The 18,907-nt window shown below is 39.9% G+C and overlaps 1 protein-coding gene across 6 annotated transcripts in view; it reads right to left on the bottom strand.

Annotated features, from left to right (window-relative positions):
* The window catches only part of LRP1B (LDL receptor related protein 1B), a 1,051,820-nt gene that overhangs the window by 332,495 nt on the left and 700,418 nt on the right, over positions 1-18,907 (bottom strand). For all 6 annotated transcript variants that reach the window (XM_042437575.1, XM_042437584.1, XM_042437621.1 and 3 more), the window contains 4 exons: positions 10,560-10,782; positions 8,409-8,580; positions 5,256-5,399; positions 1,743-1,979 (listed from right to left, as the gene is read on the bottom strand). In XM_042437575.1, coding sequence (XP_042293509.1) covers positions 1,743-1,979; positions 5,256-5,399; positions 8,409-8,580; positions 10,560-10,782 — 776 coding nt within the window. The remainder of the gene's footprint in view (positions 1-1,742; positions 1,980-5,255; positions 5,400-8,408; positions 8,581-10,559; positions 10,783-18,907) is intronic.

Here is an 18,907-nt window from a genome sequence, read left to right as displayed (position 1 = left end):
AGTGTAACTGAATCAATTTGGTTAATTCCGCTGGAGGTTAGTCTGGAAAGGCCTGCTGGAAGAGATCCGTCTTTATCGCCTTTTTAAACGCCTCCAAAGATGTAATATGGTGGATCTCTTCTGCAGGTCATTCCATATTTTAGGAGTGGCAACTGAAAAGTTCCTCTGGGAAGTTACCACCAGCCTGGTTTTCTTTGGCCGGAGTAGGTTCTTCTCAGAGGACTTGAGTGCGTGGGAAGGATTGTATGGGAGGAGGCGTTCCATTGAGTATGCTGGACCCAAGTCATGTAGGGCTTTATATGTAATAACCAACACCTTGTACTGAGCCCAGAAGCTAATAGGAAGCCAGTGAAGAGATTTCAATATAGGTGTAATAGGGTCAAATTTAGCTTTACCTATGACCAACCTGACTGCCATATTCTGAATCAGTTGCAGCTTCCAAACACGGCACAAGGTTTGCCCCATGTAGGGCGCATTACAGAAATCAAGACGAGAGGTTACCAGTGAATGTACAATCGTTTCTAGGTCCCCCTGCTCTAGGTAGGGTCACAGATGGCATATCAGCCAAAGCTGATAACAGGCACTCCTAACTATCGCATCAACCTGGGAAGACAGGCAAAGTGACAAATCCAGAAGTACCCCCAAGTTCCAGACAAGGTCCTTTAGAGGAAGTGTGACTCCCATCCAGGACTAGTGAACAAATCTCCATACCTGGTGCAGGGTTTCCTATAGCGAGTACCTCCGTTTTATTTGGATTCAAGTCAGTCTATTTTCCCTCATCCAATCCATTACTGACCTCAGACAGTCATTCAGAGGGGAGATGCCTTCCATTGTCACTGAAGCAGTCGGAGACATAGAGAAACAAATTTGGGTGTCATCAGCATATTGATAACACCCCACTCCATGTCCCTGGATGATCACCCAGCGGCTTCATGTAAATGTTAAGCAGCATTGAGGACAGAATTGCACCCTGAGGGATGCCCAACCTGAGCTCCCTCTTGGACAAATAACTGTCCCGAAGCGACACCATCTGGAATCTGCCTGAGAGGTAGGACCGGAACAACTGCAACACAGAGCTGCCGATTCCTAACTCTCTCAGGCATTCCAGAAGGATATCATGGTCAATGGTATCGAAGGCTGCTGAGAGGTCCAAGAGCACCAACAGGGTCACACTTCCCCCGTTGATGCCCAGATGGAGATCATCAACCAAGGCAGTCCACCCCGTATCCTGACATGAAGCCAGTTTGAAATGGATCAAGATAATCGGCTTCATCCAAGACTGCTTGGAGGTGGTTTGCAACTGGCCTCCTGATCACCTTGCCCAAAAATGGAGGAAGAGAAACTGGCCAGTAGTTGGATCTCTCCAGGGCATCAAGGGAAGGGGTTTTAAGCTGGCTGGAAAATATCCTACCTTGAAGGAAGCGTTAATTATTGATCTTAATCAACTCAAAGTTGCATCACCTCCCTGGATAGCTAGCCAGGATGGGCAGCGATCAAGAGACCAAGTGGTCTTTTCAACCGTTCTGAGCAGCTTGTCTACATCCTCAGTACTCATAGACTGAAATTGATCCAATAAAACCTCAATAAAGAAAAACGCAGCAAAATTCAGAGCCATTAAAGTAAAACTTGGAAAGGGATTTAATTTACAGAAACAAAACTAAGTAGTGCCAAGCTCTTGAAAACGCTCAGGTAAAACATCCTATCTTCTAACCTCTGGGGAAATACGTTCAAGCTCCACCTACCATCCTTCAATATTGTCTCACGCTCTGAGCCATCAATTTTTTGACGTCCTATTAAGAAGCTGGTAGTGTCCGCAAAATATATGTAATTAGTCTCAGCGTGAAAGTCCAATGCTCGAGGATTAACCAGGTTTTCTATTGGGATCATATATTCATCAGCTACTTTGGTATTCAGATCCATTCCTCTTATGATGCCTGGACGTCCCTTCCCATAAAAGAGGAACAACTCATTCTTTGGTCCTGAGAAAGAAAGATTACAAACATAAAGCTGCAATGGTGCCTAATTTCTTTACATTGGAAACTGTCACCATTTAATTAACTAGTGCAATTAGTGTTTTTTTTAAAATCTAATTCCATACCTAAAATTAAGCTCTCAAATATTGTGAATGTATCCAAACTCAAGATGATTGGTTAATTGCATTATCTTAATTAAAACACAAATTACTTCTGTGACTGAGTTATATATAATTAATCAATGCCTTTTTGTAACAATGCATGTTTCACAAATCCAATAGATCATAGGATAACATTATAACCAGTGTAAAATAGGCATTTTGCAGTCATTTAATTCATTAGAATCCATTGACAACCATTTATTCTAACAATACTGGGAGCTTCAGGAAATTGACAATACTTTGCCAAGTTCTTTTAAAACTAAAGTCTGGAGGAAAACAATATAAACCAGAAGATTGCCTTTCATCTATTTCAATATGTGCAAATGATGTATTTTGTGAGCATGAAAAAAATATAACACACAAACATCAGCTATATTAATCATTTGTTTGTTAACTGTAGCCAATTTTGTCAGAGGTCTTTAAAATAGAATAAACTTGCTTTCCTAGATTTTCCAGTTTATTTTTAAGGTGAAAAACAAAACAAAAATTAACTACTATGCAAGCCAAGATCAAAATGTTCGGGAAAGGAAAATACTTCTACCTGAAAATCAGTTAGCAAAATAGTGGGAAAGCAGAGCTGCAGTTGATTTTGGAGTTTATCACATGGAGGTCCTTACGTGTGCTAAACATCACGCAAGCACCCCCCAAACATCACGCAAGCACCATGGGTGTGATCCCCCATGGTGCTACGGAAGTGTCATTGCGGCTCCCGCTCTGTTCTCATCATGCAATTGTAACCAGGGGGGCTTCCTGGAGTGCTTTTCTTATTAACGATTTATCCTGTTAATAAGAAAACTGTTCCAGGAGGCTCCCCTGGTTACAACTGCATGACAGGAATGGAGCAGGAGCCATGATTACACTTCCATAGCACCATGGGGGATCACACCCATGGCGTTTGCATGACATTTGGGGGGTGCTTAGATGACGTTTATCACATGGAAGGACCTCCATGTGATAAACCTCTTTGGCTCAGTGTTCAAATGGACTGCAAACACTTTCTAAAGTTTTGCCTGGATCAAATCCAACATACTTAACATGAAAAAGATATTAGCACAAATAAGAAACCAAGAACTATTTTGACATTATAATGTCATAAATTAATGATGTCTGAGACCCCTTAAGACAGGTTGGAAAGATTGAGATCCCACCATGAAATAAATCACAGCATCATAGAATCATAGAATCATAGGTAGTTTTTTGTGGGTTTTTCAGGCTATGTGGCCATGTTCTAGAAGATTTTCTTCCTGGAAGAAAATCTTCTAGAACATGGCCACATAGCCAGAAAAACTCACAAAAAACTATGCATGCCGGCCATGAAAGCCTTCGACTTCACATAGAATCATACAGTTGGAAAAGACCACAAGGGCATCCAGTCCAACTGCCTGCCATAAAGAGACCAGACACATAAATTGGATGTATAAAAATGGGCCATTTATTAGACCTGAAACCTATTTAATGAGAACTCTTAACTTTAACTCTTGAGAGACATCAACTGAGGGTGAAATCCTGATGCGAGTTCAGCTGAAGCCAGGTGTCGTTCTGAGACCACCTATACAGCCTTCCCATTAAGCGAAAACACCAGACTCTGAGGGCTATCTGACGACTTGGATTATATCTGGTGGCACAGTGGTTAAATGCCTGTACTGCAGCCATAAACTCAAAACCACAAGGTTGCGAGTTCAAGACCAGCAAAAGGGCCCAAGCTCGACTCAGGCTTGCATCCTTCCGAGGTCGCTAAAGTGAGTACCCAGACTGTTGGGGGCAAATTAGCTTACTTGCTAATTAGCTTACTTGCTGTTCACCGCTATGATCTTTGGAATAGCGGTATATAAATAAAACAAATTATTATTATTATTATTATTATTATTATTATTATTATTATATCCTCAGCCAGTCATAGGGAGATAGACATGAGGCACACGCTCTCAAACCCCCTCAAGTTTGTAAGAAAGTGTAAAACCTACATATCTCCCCCGAAGGCTGTTTCTTGAGCAACCCCCAGGTCCCTTGACCTATAAAGGCTACTCAGAGCCAGACCTTTCACCACAAGGGGGTGCCTAGGTGTACACCGAATTTCCCCCAACCCCCATTAAGGCCGGGGAAACCTAGGAGCTTATTGCACAGGTCTTGAGGAACACAAATGGAGCAGAACAAAAGGGGGCAGGAAGGGAACAGAACAGGAAAATCATTCATGTTACTGCACAGCAGAACGCCGCTGATGCTGCCGGAAGTCCCTGATTCATTCCCCATCCGTCCCACAGCAGCCAATTTTCAAGAACTGTTCAGAATGATTCTGAACAGTTCTTGAAAATTGGCTGCTGTGGGAAAGATGGGGAATGGAATGGGGACTTCCAGTGGCATTTGCAGCACTCTCCCATGCAGTAATATGTGCAATTTTCCTGTTCCGTTCCCTTCCTGCCCTCTTTCGTTCTGCTCCATTTGCGTTTTCCAAATCCCATGTGATAAGCTCCCTAGTTAGCAGCCTGCTGAAAGCCAAACTGGTAAAACAGGAGAAAAATCCTACCTAGCACCAAGGCAGCCAAACAAGTTCATACTGTCCTTAGGGCGGGAGGGCAGATTGCAAATTTGAAAGAGGGCAGGAGAGTGGGCGAGACACTTTAAATAGCCTTAGTCTGCTCCCTTCATGTGCCCAGGCTTGGCCAGTGAGGCCATGCCCTCATTAAAACCCTGGCCTCAATTCATGAGGTGCCTCAAAGACACATCCTCACTTAATGTGGCAAGCCACTTTGTTTGGGTGTGGATTTTGTGGGATCCTGTGGGATTAAGACAAAGATAATCACAGTAACATATTGTAAAATCAGAAGGATAACAATGGATAGGAGAAGATATCAAGGGGGTTTTGCTTGTTTTCTTAATAAAATTTTTGTCACACCTCTAAACTACTCACCTCTATTTCTACAGGGCCAAGCTCCTGCGAAACAGACTATAAAAGGAAATAAAAATGGTAGCTAGGGGCATGTTGCAAAGGACACTTCACCACCTAAAAACTGAGGATAGGAATGCTGCTGTATCTGCTGCTGCTACTACAACTGTTAATTACCACTCAGAAATATACTCTGAAATTAGCTGCTGGCAAAGTGTTTAATTTTAAACAACATACTTTTGCATGACCTGTTGTCACGTCCCAAGACGAAGCCCATCCTGCAGCGACAAGTCCTGGTTTTGTAGCTGCTACTGAGCAAACAGATGTGTGAGCATCCCCCTGGCATCCCATATGGGTCTGGGTCACATGCATGGCTTCTGACTGCAACAAATGGGGAGGAAAGCACAGCAAGTTGGAAATCTTGTAAAAGAAAGACTGTCACCTATATTTGTATGGCAAGAGCTTAGGCAAAGGGACAAAATAGATGGCTATATCTTTAACATAAACACAGAATGAGAAGTATTTAAGGGTTCTTAGTACAAGAGAAAGACAGTAAGTTGAAAAACAGCACATGCTACACATTTAAGTAGAAGGCAATGTGAAATCTACGGCTAAATATAGATAGAAGAAATCAGTGTATATTAAAAAGTTATGCTGTTTTAGGGAGAGTGCATTGCCTAACCATTTTCTATTGTTAAATATTATTCTTCATTCATCCATACATGCCAGCATTGCTGGTTAAGTGAGATTCCGTCTTCTTGTTTAGCATTGCCACTTGTTTCTGAGATCTTCTATTTTGTATCTAATTGCCATGTGATAATTAAAGATATTATTTGCATTGTGTCTGTGCTGTCATTGTTGCCAAGACACAGCAATTGTTTGTGACAGAACCATGTATGATGGGTACAAAAGTTTCAGTATTGTTTCTATTACTTAAAAAAACAACAACCCTTAATTGCACTTATTTGCTTGATCTTTTCAGACTGTTTCCCCACTGGGATTACACAAATACAATCTGGAGCTATTCTCCTACTTTGAAATTATATGTTAGGAAGTAAACATAGCAAAGTTGAATAGAGGCAATCTGTTCACCACAAGGAAAAAAACCTGAGTGGTATAATTTATGTATTCTACTTTCCTGTTATGGTGCTCCCATATATATTAAGTCTGAGCATAACAGATATCAGATACAGGGTTACAGATGGCTTACTGAAATTCTGGGAGCAGAATTCAGTGTAAGTCTCAACAGAAATGTATGCTGCCAACAAAATTCTTAAAATGACAAAGACTACAATCTAACTTTAAAAAACAACAACACAGTATCTAGAGTCACTGTTGGAGGACATGCTCTTTGATCCACATCAAACAGCAAATCCAAGTAGTCTAATGTAGACTGATGCGCATGCATAGCTGCATTAGCTACACATGTAGAGGCCATTTTTATAATATTAATTTTCAAGTGTGGGATAGGATGAACATTTTATGTCAATTACTACCATTTCCTAAGTGAAGGGACCTGATATTCATATAAATTAGCAATACTAGAGCTACCTGTAGGGCAGGTATCCTTGAGATTCTGTTTACTACTCTGCTTCCTGTTTGGCAAGAAATGTCATATTTCCACTTTATGCCAGTAATATTTCTGTGATTTCCCCATCTACAACAACAGATGCAGTGTTTCTTGTATTCCAAACACTCTTGGATAGACAAATAACTGTGCTTGTGTATACTAATATCATTAATTATAGTATGAACCTTCAGGAGCATAATATCTAGCACTTAACCCTGAGAGCCTACCAATGGCACTACTTTTCTAAAGTTGTGGGATTGCGTGCTCTTATGAGAATAAATGCTATGCCCATGGCAGCAGTGCTGCTGGTAGGGTCCCCCTTGCCAGAAAGGCTTTTGCTGAGGAACCACACTAAATGTGCCAAACAACTACTGGGTAGCAGCAGTAGTGGAGGGTGACATTGGCAGAGGATCTCTCAGAGATACTAGCCATCCCATCCCATCCCATATCACCCATTCCATATCTGTGCCTTGTGCCCATCTCATATCTGTTTCTTGCATAAGTGTCACCCATTACATATTTGTGCCTTGCATAAGTGTAGTTACTTATATTTCTCCCTGTTCAAATTCATTTTGTTAGTTTTGGCCCTGCTGTCTAATCTGTTCAAGTCATTTGTAATGCTGACCTTGTCCTCTGGGGGTATTACCTTTCCCTCTGAAAAAATTTGCCATGAAACCCCTGTGATAGGCCTGCCTTAGGATCCCCATAAGTCAGGAACAACTTGAAGGTAAACAACATACACACATCCCTTAAAGATAGGAGTTGCACTTGGATGATCCCAAAGTGGATGTCACATACATAGGACAGAGAGAAGTCCTGACATGTGACAGGGATAGGGAACAGGCAAAGCCTCTTCTTTTGCAGTGAGTATTGTGAAGACACCACATTTGTTGGGTTAAAGCATAGAAACCCTGCATTTAGTCACAGTGATGGGACTGAGGATTAGAGTTGGTAGCAGCATGATGAAATAAAGGGTAGAACCCTAAAAAAGAGTGAAACATCCACAATTTGTGCAGGGAATGGTGGGAAATAAACAGAAAACCACACAGAGTTTCTGTTTTCCTGTTCAGATATCTATAGAAATTCAACAAATATCCTTGCTCTGAGAAGCTGATCCCTCAAATACAGTACAATCTCAAGACTCTCCCATCTCATCTTCCTCCAAACTCCACTCATTCTGTCTAAACCCCTATCCTGCCTAAACTACCACCCTCTCACTCTGGATCCAAACTTTTTTTCAGGATCCCTCAGCTTCCTTCTCAAGTCTCTCCTGCCTCATCCATCTCCCAGCCCCATTTCTTCTGCACCCCTTTTTCCCATAATCCAATTTTAGCCTCACAGTTTTGATAAGAATATTCTTGTGTATAAGTGTCTGTCCGTGCATCTGATGAAATATGAAGTGCACTACAAAGATTAAATTAAAGAAAACAAAACAAGCAAAGAGTTAGCTTGCTTTGGAATAGTGAGGCAGGAGAAAAGGGGAGAATCAGGCCCCTGTAATACCAGAATTAAAATGTAGAGGTTTTTCGCACTTTAATGTATTATGATATCAATATTGAGAGCAGATTCATGGATTTTGGACATCAATGAAAAGATGCACTACAGTAACAGGGCAGTAGCAGTATGGACATGACGTTGTCTGACCAAAATTTATACTATGTTAAGCCTTAAACTTATCCTGTTAAAATACCACCTTTAACTCTTGTGTGGTAAAGTCTTTAGTGAATGACCCTTCATAGCTACATTAAGCTAAGGTTGACATCTTTGCCTACAATGAGAACTAACATATTGAAAGCCTGAAATGGTTGCTAGAAGCTTACCTGTTGGTTGGATTCTTTTATGGTAGAGATGGATCTCTTGGGCATTTTCAAATCTAAGCAGCAATTTGACATCTGAACGATTGAATCTGTTTATTTGTATCACACTTAAGTTGTCTAAATTTGTTGCATATAAATAGTCTTCAAATATGGTTAATCCATAAAGATGTCTAACCTGAGGGGTTGAAAATATATAATTATTTGATTTCACCACAGTTTGTTTAAATCAAACGATAATGCAAGGCCATCTACAAAAATGAATAATGAGAACATATTTTGAAAATCAATATTTGCTAATGAAAAACTCATTAATAACAAACCACAAATGGATTCTGCTTTCTTTTCACTTGCATAAAATAATTTTGGTTTTAATTAACTTACTAGAACTGAAAAGAGGTTTTGTTAAATAAAATGAAACACCACAGAAATCATTCCAGGCTTTCTCTAACAGTGAGCCATATTAAATACTTAAGAGAACAATGATACTTGAGCCCATGTTAGATAGTTATCAGAAGGAAACAATGAAAAAGTAAAAAAAAATATTGTTGTCATTATTAATTAGAATCAAGGCAGAAACATAGTTCTCTCAAACAATGATATTTGTGTGGTCCCAAGAACACAGTTCAGGATCCTGCCAAATATTCAAAGAGCTACAACATGGAGTTCTTACTAGATGTTTCATAATGTAAGAAAGGAACCATATATCTGACTATGTTCCAAATAATAATAAATACATAAAATTATATGTATAACTCTGGCTCATGAAAGAAAAATCTCTAAGGATAATCCTTTATATGTTATGCCATGTGCTGAGAGAATTCACTTGGTTGAGCATTTTTAAAATGGTGCAGTCTGATATGAAACAGCTTCACATACACTTTAACCTGTCATTCTACTGCATGTATAATATATATTTCAACATCAGAAAAGAATGAGAAAAAATGATCATCCTTCTATGTGATCAGTTCTTATAGATTCAATATAATAATAATAATAATTTGTTTTATTTATATACCGCTATTCCAAAGATCATAGCGGTGAACAGCAAGTAAGCTAATTTGTCCCCAACAGTCTGGGTACTCATTATAGCGACCTCGGAAGGATGCAAGCCTGAGTCAAGCTTGGGCCCTTTTGCTGGTCTTGAACTCGCAACCTTGTGGTTTCGAGTGAATGGCTGCAGTACAGGCATTTAACCACTGCGCCACCAGGGCTAATATAGATCAATTTAATTTCTTCTTCATATGTTAGTATCCAGAATACTTGATAGTACTATGGACAGAGATTAAAACATTATAATGTATTAAAGGAAATTGGTTGGTTGCTATAAACCATATAGACTAATTTAGTGGTAGATTATTTTAATTATTTTATTATAAAAAAGAAAATTACTCTAACTATAATGTTGTGTGTGTGTGTGTGGGGGGGTATCTATACCATCACACTAGGCACACAGACTTTCACTATGCAGTGTTACAATTGAAGTCAAAATGGGCTGACCAAAAGACATGACTATCACAGACCCAAATGGATGTGTGAACTGGCTCTGAAGGTACTTCCTACATAGAAGAGTTCATTCATGATGTTTGTTGGCCCATCGTTTTAAGAAGTCTAACAAGGAAGTACATTTTGCAAATAGCATGACACTATGCTGACCTTGAGAATTAATTCATGCCATTCAATTCTTTGAAAATACTTGGGGCAGGAAAGTTTCATAGGTTCTAAGAGATGAAAATCCACTTCTTTCTTCATCAATCTGGATTTAAAACTATATATGCTCATTTCTTGCACTGCTGCAATTCTATTCACTACAATTTACAAAAATGCATTTATGTATTTGATTTGAGTCTGTGCTAGCCCCATCTCTTGGTAAGCCAATGCCAGTTTCCTCTTGGATCAGCTTTGAATATGCTACTGCAAATGTACAAGCAATGCTGAAATTACCTACAATAAGCAAAAACAAATACAAAAAGATTCAATAAAAGCTTACATGACTATTTGTTATAATATGTGAAATAAACATTCTGCAAAACCATTCAGTAAAATTATACATTAGCATCAAGAATGGCTAAATCTATGGGTAGTGTCTCTATCACACAAATAAAAACATGCCAGTGTGTATGCAGAGCAATGCTGGAAATAAAGCAAGATACTTACTTGCCGGCCTTCAATTATTGTATGTCTGTTGTGTCCTTGATAGTCAACCACTCCCACAGAGTCCAGATACACATCTACCCAGTAAACATATTTACTGATCAGGTCTAGTGTAATGGCAGTGGGCTGTTCTATTTTTGACACTACTATTCTTGTTCTGTTCATCCCATCCATGTCACATCTCTCAATTTTAGCAACATTTCCATAATCTGTGAAGAAGAGTTTTCTGTGAAAAGAAATTAAGACTTCCATTATACATTATCTTTGATCGGAAGAAGATAAGATGCCCTATATTTTAAAAGTTCTCTTTATGATTTATTTTAGTAGACATGTCTGTTAACCTCAAGAAAGGTAGCTGTCTCAGTCTTTTGCAGAGAATAATAATAATAAAAGATCTGAAGACTAAAAAATCATACCTCAATAAATGTGTTCATCTTTAAGGTGCTGTAATACTTTTCATTATTTTTAAAAACAATTTATAGCTCATAAATGAGAGCATAAATAGTATTAAAAGTTTAAAAGCTAGTAAACTAAAATAAAACTGTTGTTATTTGTTTGCAGGTGTTAAGATTGCTTTACAGAAATGTATCCATTTGATTAGTAACTCATCTTTCCCCTAAGCAGTCTGCACAAAGTAACCTATTTTCTCACTGTACTTTACTTGGGTTAGGCTAAGAGATAATTAGTTGCCTAAGGTCACACAATATGCTTCCAGTGCCAACACTCTATCTCTAGCAAAAGGCATAAAAATATAGAACAGGAATAGCAATGTTGACAGTGGAGGAAATAAATTTGTGGAGTAAATAGAGAAAGACAGAGACATCGCAGACCAAAGGTGTATATCCCGCATTCAGGCTTATGTTGGATGCCATGCTTTTCTCATACACTGAACATAAACTGAACACAATAATTAACTTATGCTTGTGTCGGGGGAAAAAATCAGTAAGACAGAGCAGAAGAAATGTGAAGCAATTAAGCAGCTGGAAAAGTAAATATGACCTATTGACATATGATACACAGATGTAATCCAGACTTCATGATTATCTCATCTAAGCCAAAGCATAACATCTCATAGAGGGCAAACTATTGACACATTAATCTTACCCATTTGAAAGAAGGAAAAATGCCAATCCTTACAAAAATTATCGCTCCAAAGATTTCACTCACTGATTCATCAGTGCACAACTAACAGGAATCTATCAAATGTACTTCCAAAGCTTCTAAGCTTGATATTTGATTAGCAACCACTATGTTTAGTAAACACAAATCAATTTCAATTAACCTGACAAAATTTTAACAAGATTACTTTCTCATGAGACTAAATTACATTTGCAAATAGAAGACCATCTTGCCATGACTTTAACACTATAAAGAATAATCTGATTTCTGAGAATGAATGCTATAATATTGCTGGGAAAATCAATGAGATGATTTTCTAGACTTAGTAAAAGGGCTGTTAAGTACCAGCATTAAAAAACAAAAACAAAGAATGTCTGAGCTGATTAATTATTATTATTTTAAAAAAACACAACAGTATTAGCCAGATTTAGCCACTCTAAATGTTGTAGCATTCATGAAGGGCATGGTCCAACTAAAGTTAAATACTTGTAGGTCCCATTGATTTCAGTTAGAAAGAATTAAGTACAGTTATATTCTTTATTAGACCACAGTGCTTAAAAGTTTAGAAAATGTCAGTAATTGTCTGTCGAACTGTGTCTGGAGGACCTCTGGGGTCTTTTGGAAGTTCATCCGGCTTTCTGCAGTTACAAAATCACCAATAGAAGGCATGCGTTCCCACTTATATTGGTTGACATTCTGCTCCAATTGGCAGTTACAAGGAAAATTTGTGTATGTTATACTGCAGCCTTTGCTCATGCTTCATTAAAAAGGGTCCAGATAAATGTGGGCATATTACACACAAATAGATGGCCAGGAGCCAGTGGTGCATATCTGCCTGATCCTACTGCTTCCATCAGGACCAGTGATTTCCTCTCCTCACTACACCTCTCTGTGTACCTTGCAAAATAATCTGTAGCAGAATTTTAGCATTAAAGAAGACTTCAGAAGAAGGAGATCTCAATTTGAAGGGTACTGGGTTCCAAACTGCACTGCAGGAAGTTGGCCCATATGTTTCAGAGGGTGCGTCTACACTGTAGAAATAACGCAGTTTGACACCACTGCAAGTGTTGTAGTTCCATCTGTTTGTAGTTTTACAAGATTGTTAGCCTTCGCTTCCAAAGAGCGCTGGTGCCTTGCAGTCATGTGAGGCATTATTGAATTCACTGCTGTATGTTTGCATTGAATGTAGGTAATTTCATGATGGTTTCTGTTTGTGATAGCATATTGAAAGCTGATCCAAGAGGAAGTGTGCATTAGCTTACCAAGATTCATGGGTAGCACAGACTCAAATAAAACACGTAAGTACATTTTTTGTAAATTGTAGTGAATATAAATACAACAATTACAAAAATGCAAGAATTGAACAAAACAACAAATGCCAGGATTCAGTAGGATGAAGTCTTGGACAAACTGTATTATTTCTACAGTGTAGATCCACCAAAAGCTATCTGCAATACACAAAGCTTTCTTACGTATTTGACCCTTAGAATATATACTGCTTTTTGGCCTGAAAAAACAGGAGAAAATCTTCCAGGTGCCCAATGATTATTCAGTTCAGAGAAAAGGTTTATCTGAAGGATGAAAAAGGCTACATATAAAGAATATGAATGACTCAGACAATGGACCTTATCACACTACGAAAATTGGTACACGGTACCCATCCATGTGAATTCACATGAAATTGCGGTGAATCATCACATGTGATTGCTGTCACTGCGGAGCTATTCCAAGCCTGATCCTAAACCAATCCAAAGTCACTCTGGAATTCGGTGAATTCAGTAACAAGCGAATTCACAAAAATTGTTTCCAAGGTCACTTTGATTTCAGTCTGAATTGGTCTGGTGTGGAAGACCATGTTTCCTCTACCTCCTCCTCCTTTATCCCGATCTCACCTCCACTGGCCCCCTCCGTCCTTGTGCTTCCTCCTCTTCCTTCACCCTGATGGATGGGCCAGTGACTCTGGGTTTCAGGATAGATAAACACTGGGCACAGTTGGTCAGTTTCGCAGCAACTTTCCCCCCCTAAATTCCTCCCTCCTCCTGCTTTTCAAACACCCCTCTTTTGCAAGGGAGCTGGATCAGAGGCAGGAGCAACCACTGCCTCTTCCTCCTAGGTGCTAGGTGCTTGGGGAGGTGTCTGGGGTAAGTCTCCTTTGGGTGGGGGGAAGAGGGGCGATCAAGGGGGCTGGACAGGGAGGTGAGGCAGCTGAAGAGCCCACCAGAGCCCAGGCTCCCCTCTGCAAAATGGGGAGCCTCTCTTTGCCCTGGCTGAAGTTCCCCCTTTCCTCCCTCTCCTCCTCCCCTCTGCAAGGCTTTGGGACTTGTTTCCCTCTCCTTTCACCCAATGCATCAGAAATCAATTTGGACGATTGGGGGAAAACTCATTCTTGAAGCCTGGAGTCCAAAATAAAAAAAAGAGAGTCACTTTTCCCAGGTTCTCTTTCTCCTCCTCCTCCTTCACCCCAATCTCGCCCCCACTGGCCTCCTGCGTCCTGGTGCTTCCTCCTCCTCCTCCTCCCTGATCCTGCCCCGTTCTTGCTCTGTCACCCCGGCAACCCCGTCTCAGTTGGGATTCAAACCTCAGGGAGGTTGCCCTGGTCATCCTCTAAGGCTGAGAGAGTGTGATTTGGCTGAAAAACTTCCTCCTCCTCCTCATCATTCCTCCTGATCCTTAAGGTGAAGCTGTCATGGGGGTTTTCTTGGTATGTTTCTCCAGAAGGGATTTGCCCTGGGCTTCTTCTCAGCCCCACTGAGCATGTCAATCCGAATTGATGATAGTTACTGATATGAAAACTTATTTTGCGGTCACTCTACTTTGCCTTAGGAATGATCATAATTTAACTCTTCACGTGCTAGCGTAAATTGAGTTTACTTTCCCTTCCCTTCGGGATGGGGGCACATATCCTTCGTGTGATAAGGACCTTAGTCATGCTAGGAGATGAACCAGTGAAATCATTAAGTAGGAATTAGTCAGTTCTATGGAATCCTGGGATAGCCAGCTTACTGGGGGACTGTGAGGAAGTACCCAGATCTGTACAACAGCCCTGCATATGTGTAAATCTGAAAATCACTGCCTAAAATAAGCTTCATTCCTTCAAGCTGAAATCACTCTAAGATCCCTACAATCTAGGAGTTTGGCCAGAGAATCTTTATAACTCATTCTTTTTCTCAAGGTCCTTGATCTGGCTTATAGGACATCTGTGAACTTTTCTTTGTCTCTGCACTGTTCTGTCCAAGAGTGCTAGCATCCTAGCTTCTCACAAATCCAACAGGACAAAAGACAGATATCTTTTCCATCAGGACAAAAGACAGGTAACTTTCAATCTCTTATATCTATTTTGGGGTGTGGGGTGGGGGGCTGTTATTTTTCCTGTACACACAGCTCCACCACATTGCCCCCTATTTCTCTGGTGTGTGTGTGTGGATTAGGGATCATATTATATTATTTTTCTTTTGAACCTCTTTTTCTCCTCTCTTCTTCCTCTTAGAAACTCATACAGCTTCAAACTGTTTTCAATTCCAAACTTTCAGAGCACTCCAAATTTACTATTCCACATGTTCTTTTGCCATTTTTGGAACTTAACCATAATATCTGCTATTCCCCAGTGCTATTACAACTTGGTTGTTGTATGCAAAGAAGTTTGTGGCACCTTTGAGACTAACTGAAAAGGAGAACAACCAAAACAGTGAAGAAAGGTTTGGACACTATGCCCTATGAGGAGCTGAGTATATTTAGCTTGGGGAGACAAGAGTAAGAAGTGACATGATAGACATGTTTAAATATTTGGAAGGATGTGATACTGATGATTGAGCAAGCTTGTTTTCTGCCACTTCAGAGAATAAGACACAGAGCAATGGATTCAAGATACAGGCAAAGAGATTCCATCTAAACATTATGAAGAAACATTTCCTGATGGTAAGAGCTGTTCAAGAGTGGAATTCACTGTCTTGGAGTGTTGTGGAGTCTCCTTTAGCGATTTTAAAATAGAGGCTTGGTGGTCACCTTTAATTCTGTATTACTGCATGGCAGGGGCTTGGATTGGATGGCCCTTAGGGTCTCTTCAAACTCTATGATTCTAAGAAAGACAGAAGTTGATAGCACTCATGTCTATGAAAGGTCATGTTACCAACTTCTCTTTCAGTTAGTCTCAAAGTTGCTAGGAGATTCCTGATTTTCCAGTAACATGGCCATGTCTTTGAATTGATTCCCCTTTCAGAGTTTGGAGTGAATGTGGCTTTTTGAATCCAAATTGCCTGACACACTATTGGCCAATGTTACAAAATCCCTGCTAGGCATGTGTATTCAAAACATGTATAAGTCCATTCGTGCGCACCAAGGGCATACTTGGTAAGAAGGCATTCAGACTTCTTAGCCAGAGCATTCCCCTGCTCCAAACTCCAGGATGCCATGGGATAAGACCATGACAGTTCAAGTCATGGTCAGTTCATAGCACTATCATAGACAATGTGAAGTTTAAGGCTTTGATGGCCGGCATACATAGTTTTTTGTGGGGTTTTCGGGCTATGTGGCCATGCTCTAGAAGAGTTTCTTCCTGACATTTCACCAGCATCTGTGGCTGGCATCTTCAGAGAATGTTTGCCTGGAAAGGAGTTGGGTATAAATATACTGTGTGACCTGGAAAGTCAGGAGTGATTTGCATCTGTATTGTTCTGTTGCTAATGGCAGGCCTCAGGGTGGGAGGGTCTGCAAAGGAGGATTAGGGTCTGCTTGAAAAATAGCAAGAAGAAGACTCAACAAATGCAAATGAGAAATCTCCCAGGGTCAGGGGCTTCCCAGCAGACAATGAGCACTAATCAAGCAGACACTAATAGTCCTTTGCAGACCCTCCCACCCTGAGGCCTGCCATTAGCAACAGAACAATACACATGCAAATCACTCCTGCCTTTCCAGGTGGCACAATATCTATCTATCTATCTATCTATCTATCTATCTATCTATCTATCTATCTCCAACACCTTTCCAGGCAAGCATTCTCAGAAGATGCCAGCCACAGATGCTGGCGAAACATCAGGAAGAAACTCTTCTAGAACATGGCTACATAGCTCGAAAACCCACAAAAAACTATCATAGCACTATCATTCTGCAGTGGATGGGGCCCTAATTGGTTACCATCCTGGTGTCCTTTACTGAACATACAAATTCAGAATTTTTGCCCCAATGTACATAGCTTTTATTTGCTTACAATTCAGTGTATGCTTACACTGAATTGCATTTGCTATGTTAAAGCAATTAAAATGTGAGGGTTGTTCTTCAAAATGTGGAGGCTGATCGCAACCCCCCCTTTTTATTAAAATAAAGCAATTCTAAATAATGTGGTATTATATTCAAATATCTGATATTATATAGGTAACCTAACACTATATTTATGAACAAGGTACTTGGTCCCAATCCAGATCTTTGGGAGACCCACTATTCATATGTCTCCACTGAAAGACATGACCATGTAAATTGACCTTTGGTACCTGTTCTTCAATCAGTTACCAGTTCTTCATTCAGTGAGCACTTTTTTTCACTCAGAAATCTTTTCCCTCATTCTTCCTCCACATGCCTAGTTCTTTGTTCTGTTTGATAACCTTAGCAAATTTTACAACACATACAAGGCATACTAACAGTTTACCAATTTTTCCTACATCTTTCTTTTATTTTCTTTGAAAATGATATTTTTACTGGAAATTTTATCTTCTTCTTCTTCTTCTTCTTCTTCTTCTTCTTCTTCTTCTTCGTTTATATTGGTTTTCCCCCAAACTCAGGCCTGCAAGAACTGCTGATGAATACTGCCTGGAGCCACTATGTTGCACACTGCTTCCAATTGTGGGAAAGGGGGTAGCTCTGTTAGTGTGTGTCTGTATAGCAGTGGAGAAAACAGAGCAGCACTTTAAAGACTAACATATTATTATAATGACTTTTATTTCTGCTATATGAGTCAGGAAAAAAATCATTCATAAATGTTTATATACTATGAAAATTAGATCAGATTTCTCCTCAAATACACACACATTGTTGCAACTTCTACAGAGAAAAGTCCTAGTGTTGCTGTGAAAATCATCTGATTACACCAAGGGCCCACTAAGTAATAACATAATGGTTTTTTTTTATAACTGCCCTTGCGTTTACCTTGACTCATGGTGACCCTACATCTCCAAGTCCTCCTGTCCTCCAGTGTTCTGCTCATTGTTGTTCATAGCTGCTTTGCTTGGGTCTTGCAAACTCATGCACATAACCTCTTTGATTGAGTATCCGTCTAGAATGCAGCCTTCCCCTCTTTCTACCTTTATCTACCTTCTTAGATTCCACCTAAACATTAGGAAGAACTTCCTGACAGTAAGAGCAGTTCAACAGCAGAACACACTTCCTCAGAGTGTGGTGGAGTCTCCTTCTTTGCAGGTTTTTAAACAGAGGTTGGATGGCCATCTGTTGGAGGTACTTGGATTGTGACTTCCTGCCTGGCAGGGGGCTCGACTGGATTGCCCTTGAGGTTTCTTTCAATGATACTTCCCTATAATACTTTGATTCTACTGTCCTTTACTTTTCCTAGCATTAGTGTTGTTGTTTTTCTAGTGAGACATGCTTTCTCATGATGTTTCCAAATTATGACAGCCTCAATTTGGTCATCATGGTTTCCAGGGAGAGCTCAGGTGTGAATTGTTCAAGAATCCTTTTGCTTTTTTTGTTGTCCACAGTATCCTCAGCACTCTTGTCCAGCACCATATCTCTAATGGATTGCTTTTGTTCCTATATGCTTTCTTCACTATCCAGCTCTCACATCTCTACATGGTGATGGGGAATACAATTGTTTGGATGATTCTAACTGTAGTGCTTAATTGTATACCTTTACTCATTAGGATCTTTTCTAGTACTTCCCTAGCTGTCCTCCCCATTCCTAGTCTTCTTTTGATTTAAGCCCTGCAAAATACATACACACAGTTTTAAGTGCCTGGAATAGTCTCAACCACAATACTTGACCAGAACAGGTCACAAGGTGGACTTTTACATTTCACAATAAACAGATGATAAAGGCAGTTGTCTAATCTTGGCACTGAACACTTGAAAATCAGGCATTGCCTTCAGAAAAATGGAAAGAATGGAGGTAGAACTAACATGAGCAGAGTAGTCCACCTGTTTCCATGTGTGATACATTCCAGAACATGAATGGATGCTTGAAACTTCAAATAGTACTGAACCCTATACTAGTACACTTTCAGACTGCAATT

The sequence above is a fragment of the Sceloporus undulatus genome, chromosome 1 (genome assembly GCF_019175285.1).
Source record: "Sceloporus undulatus isolate JIND9_A2432 ecotype Alabama chromosome 1, SceUnd_v1.1, whole genome shotgun sequence".
In the NCBI taxonomy this organism is placed as follows: domain Eukaryota; kingdom Metazoa; phylum Chordata; class Lepidosauria; order Squamata; family Phrynosomatidae; genus Sceloporus; species Sceloporus undulatus.
The sequence above is the reverse complement of the archived record's forward strand: the minus strand, read 5'-3'. Positions and strand labels throughout refer to the sequence as shown.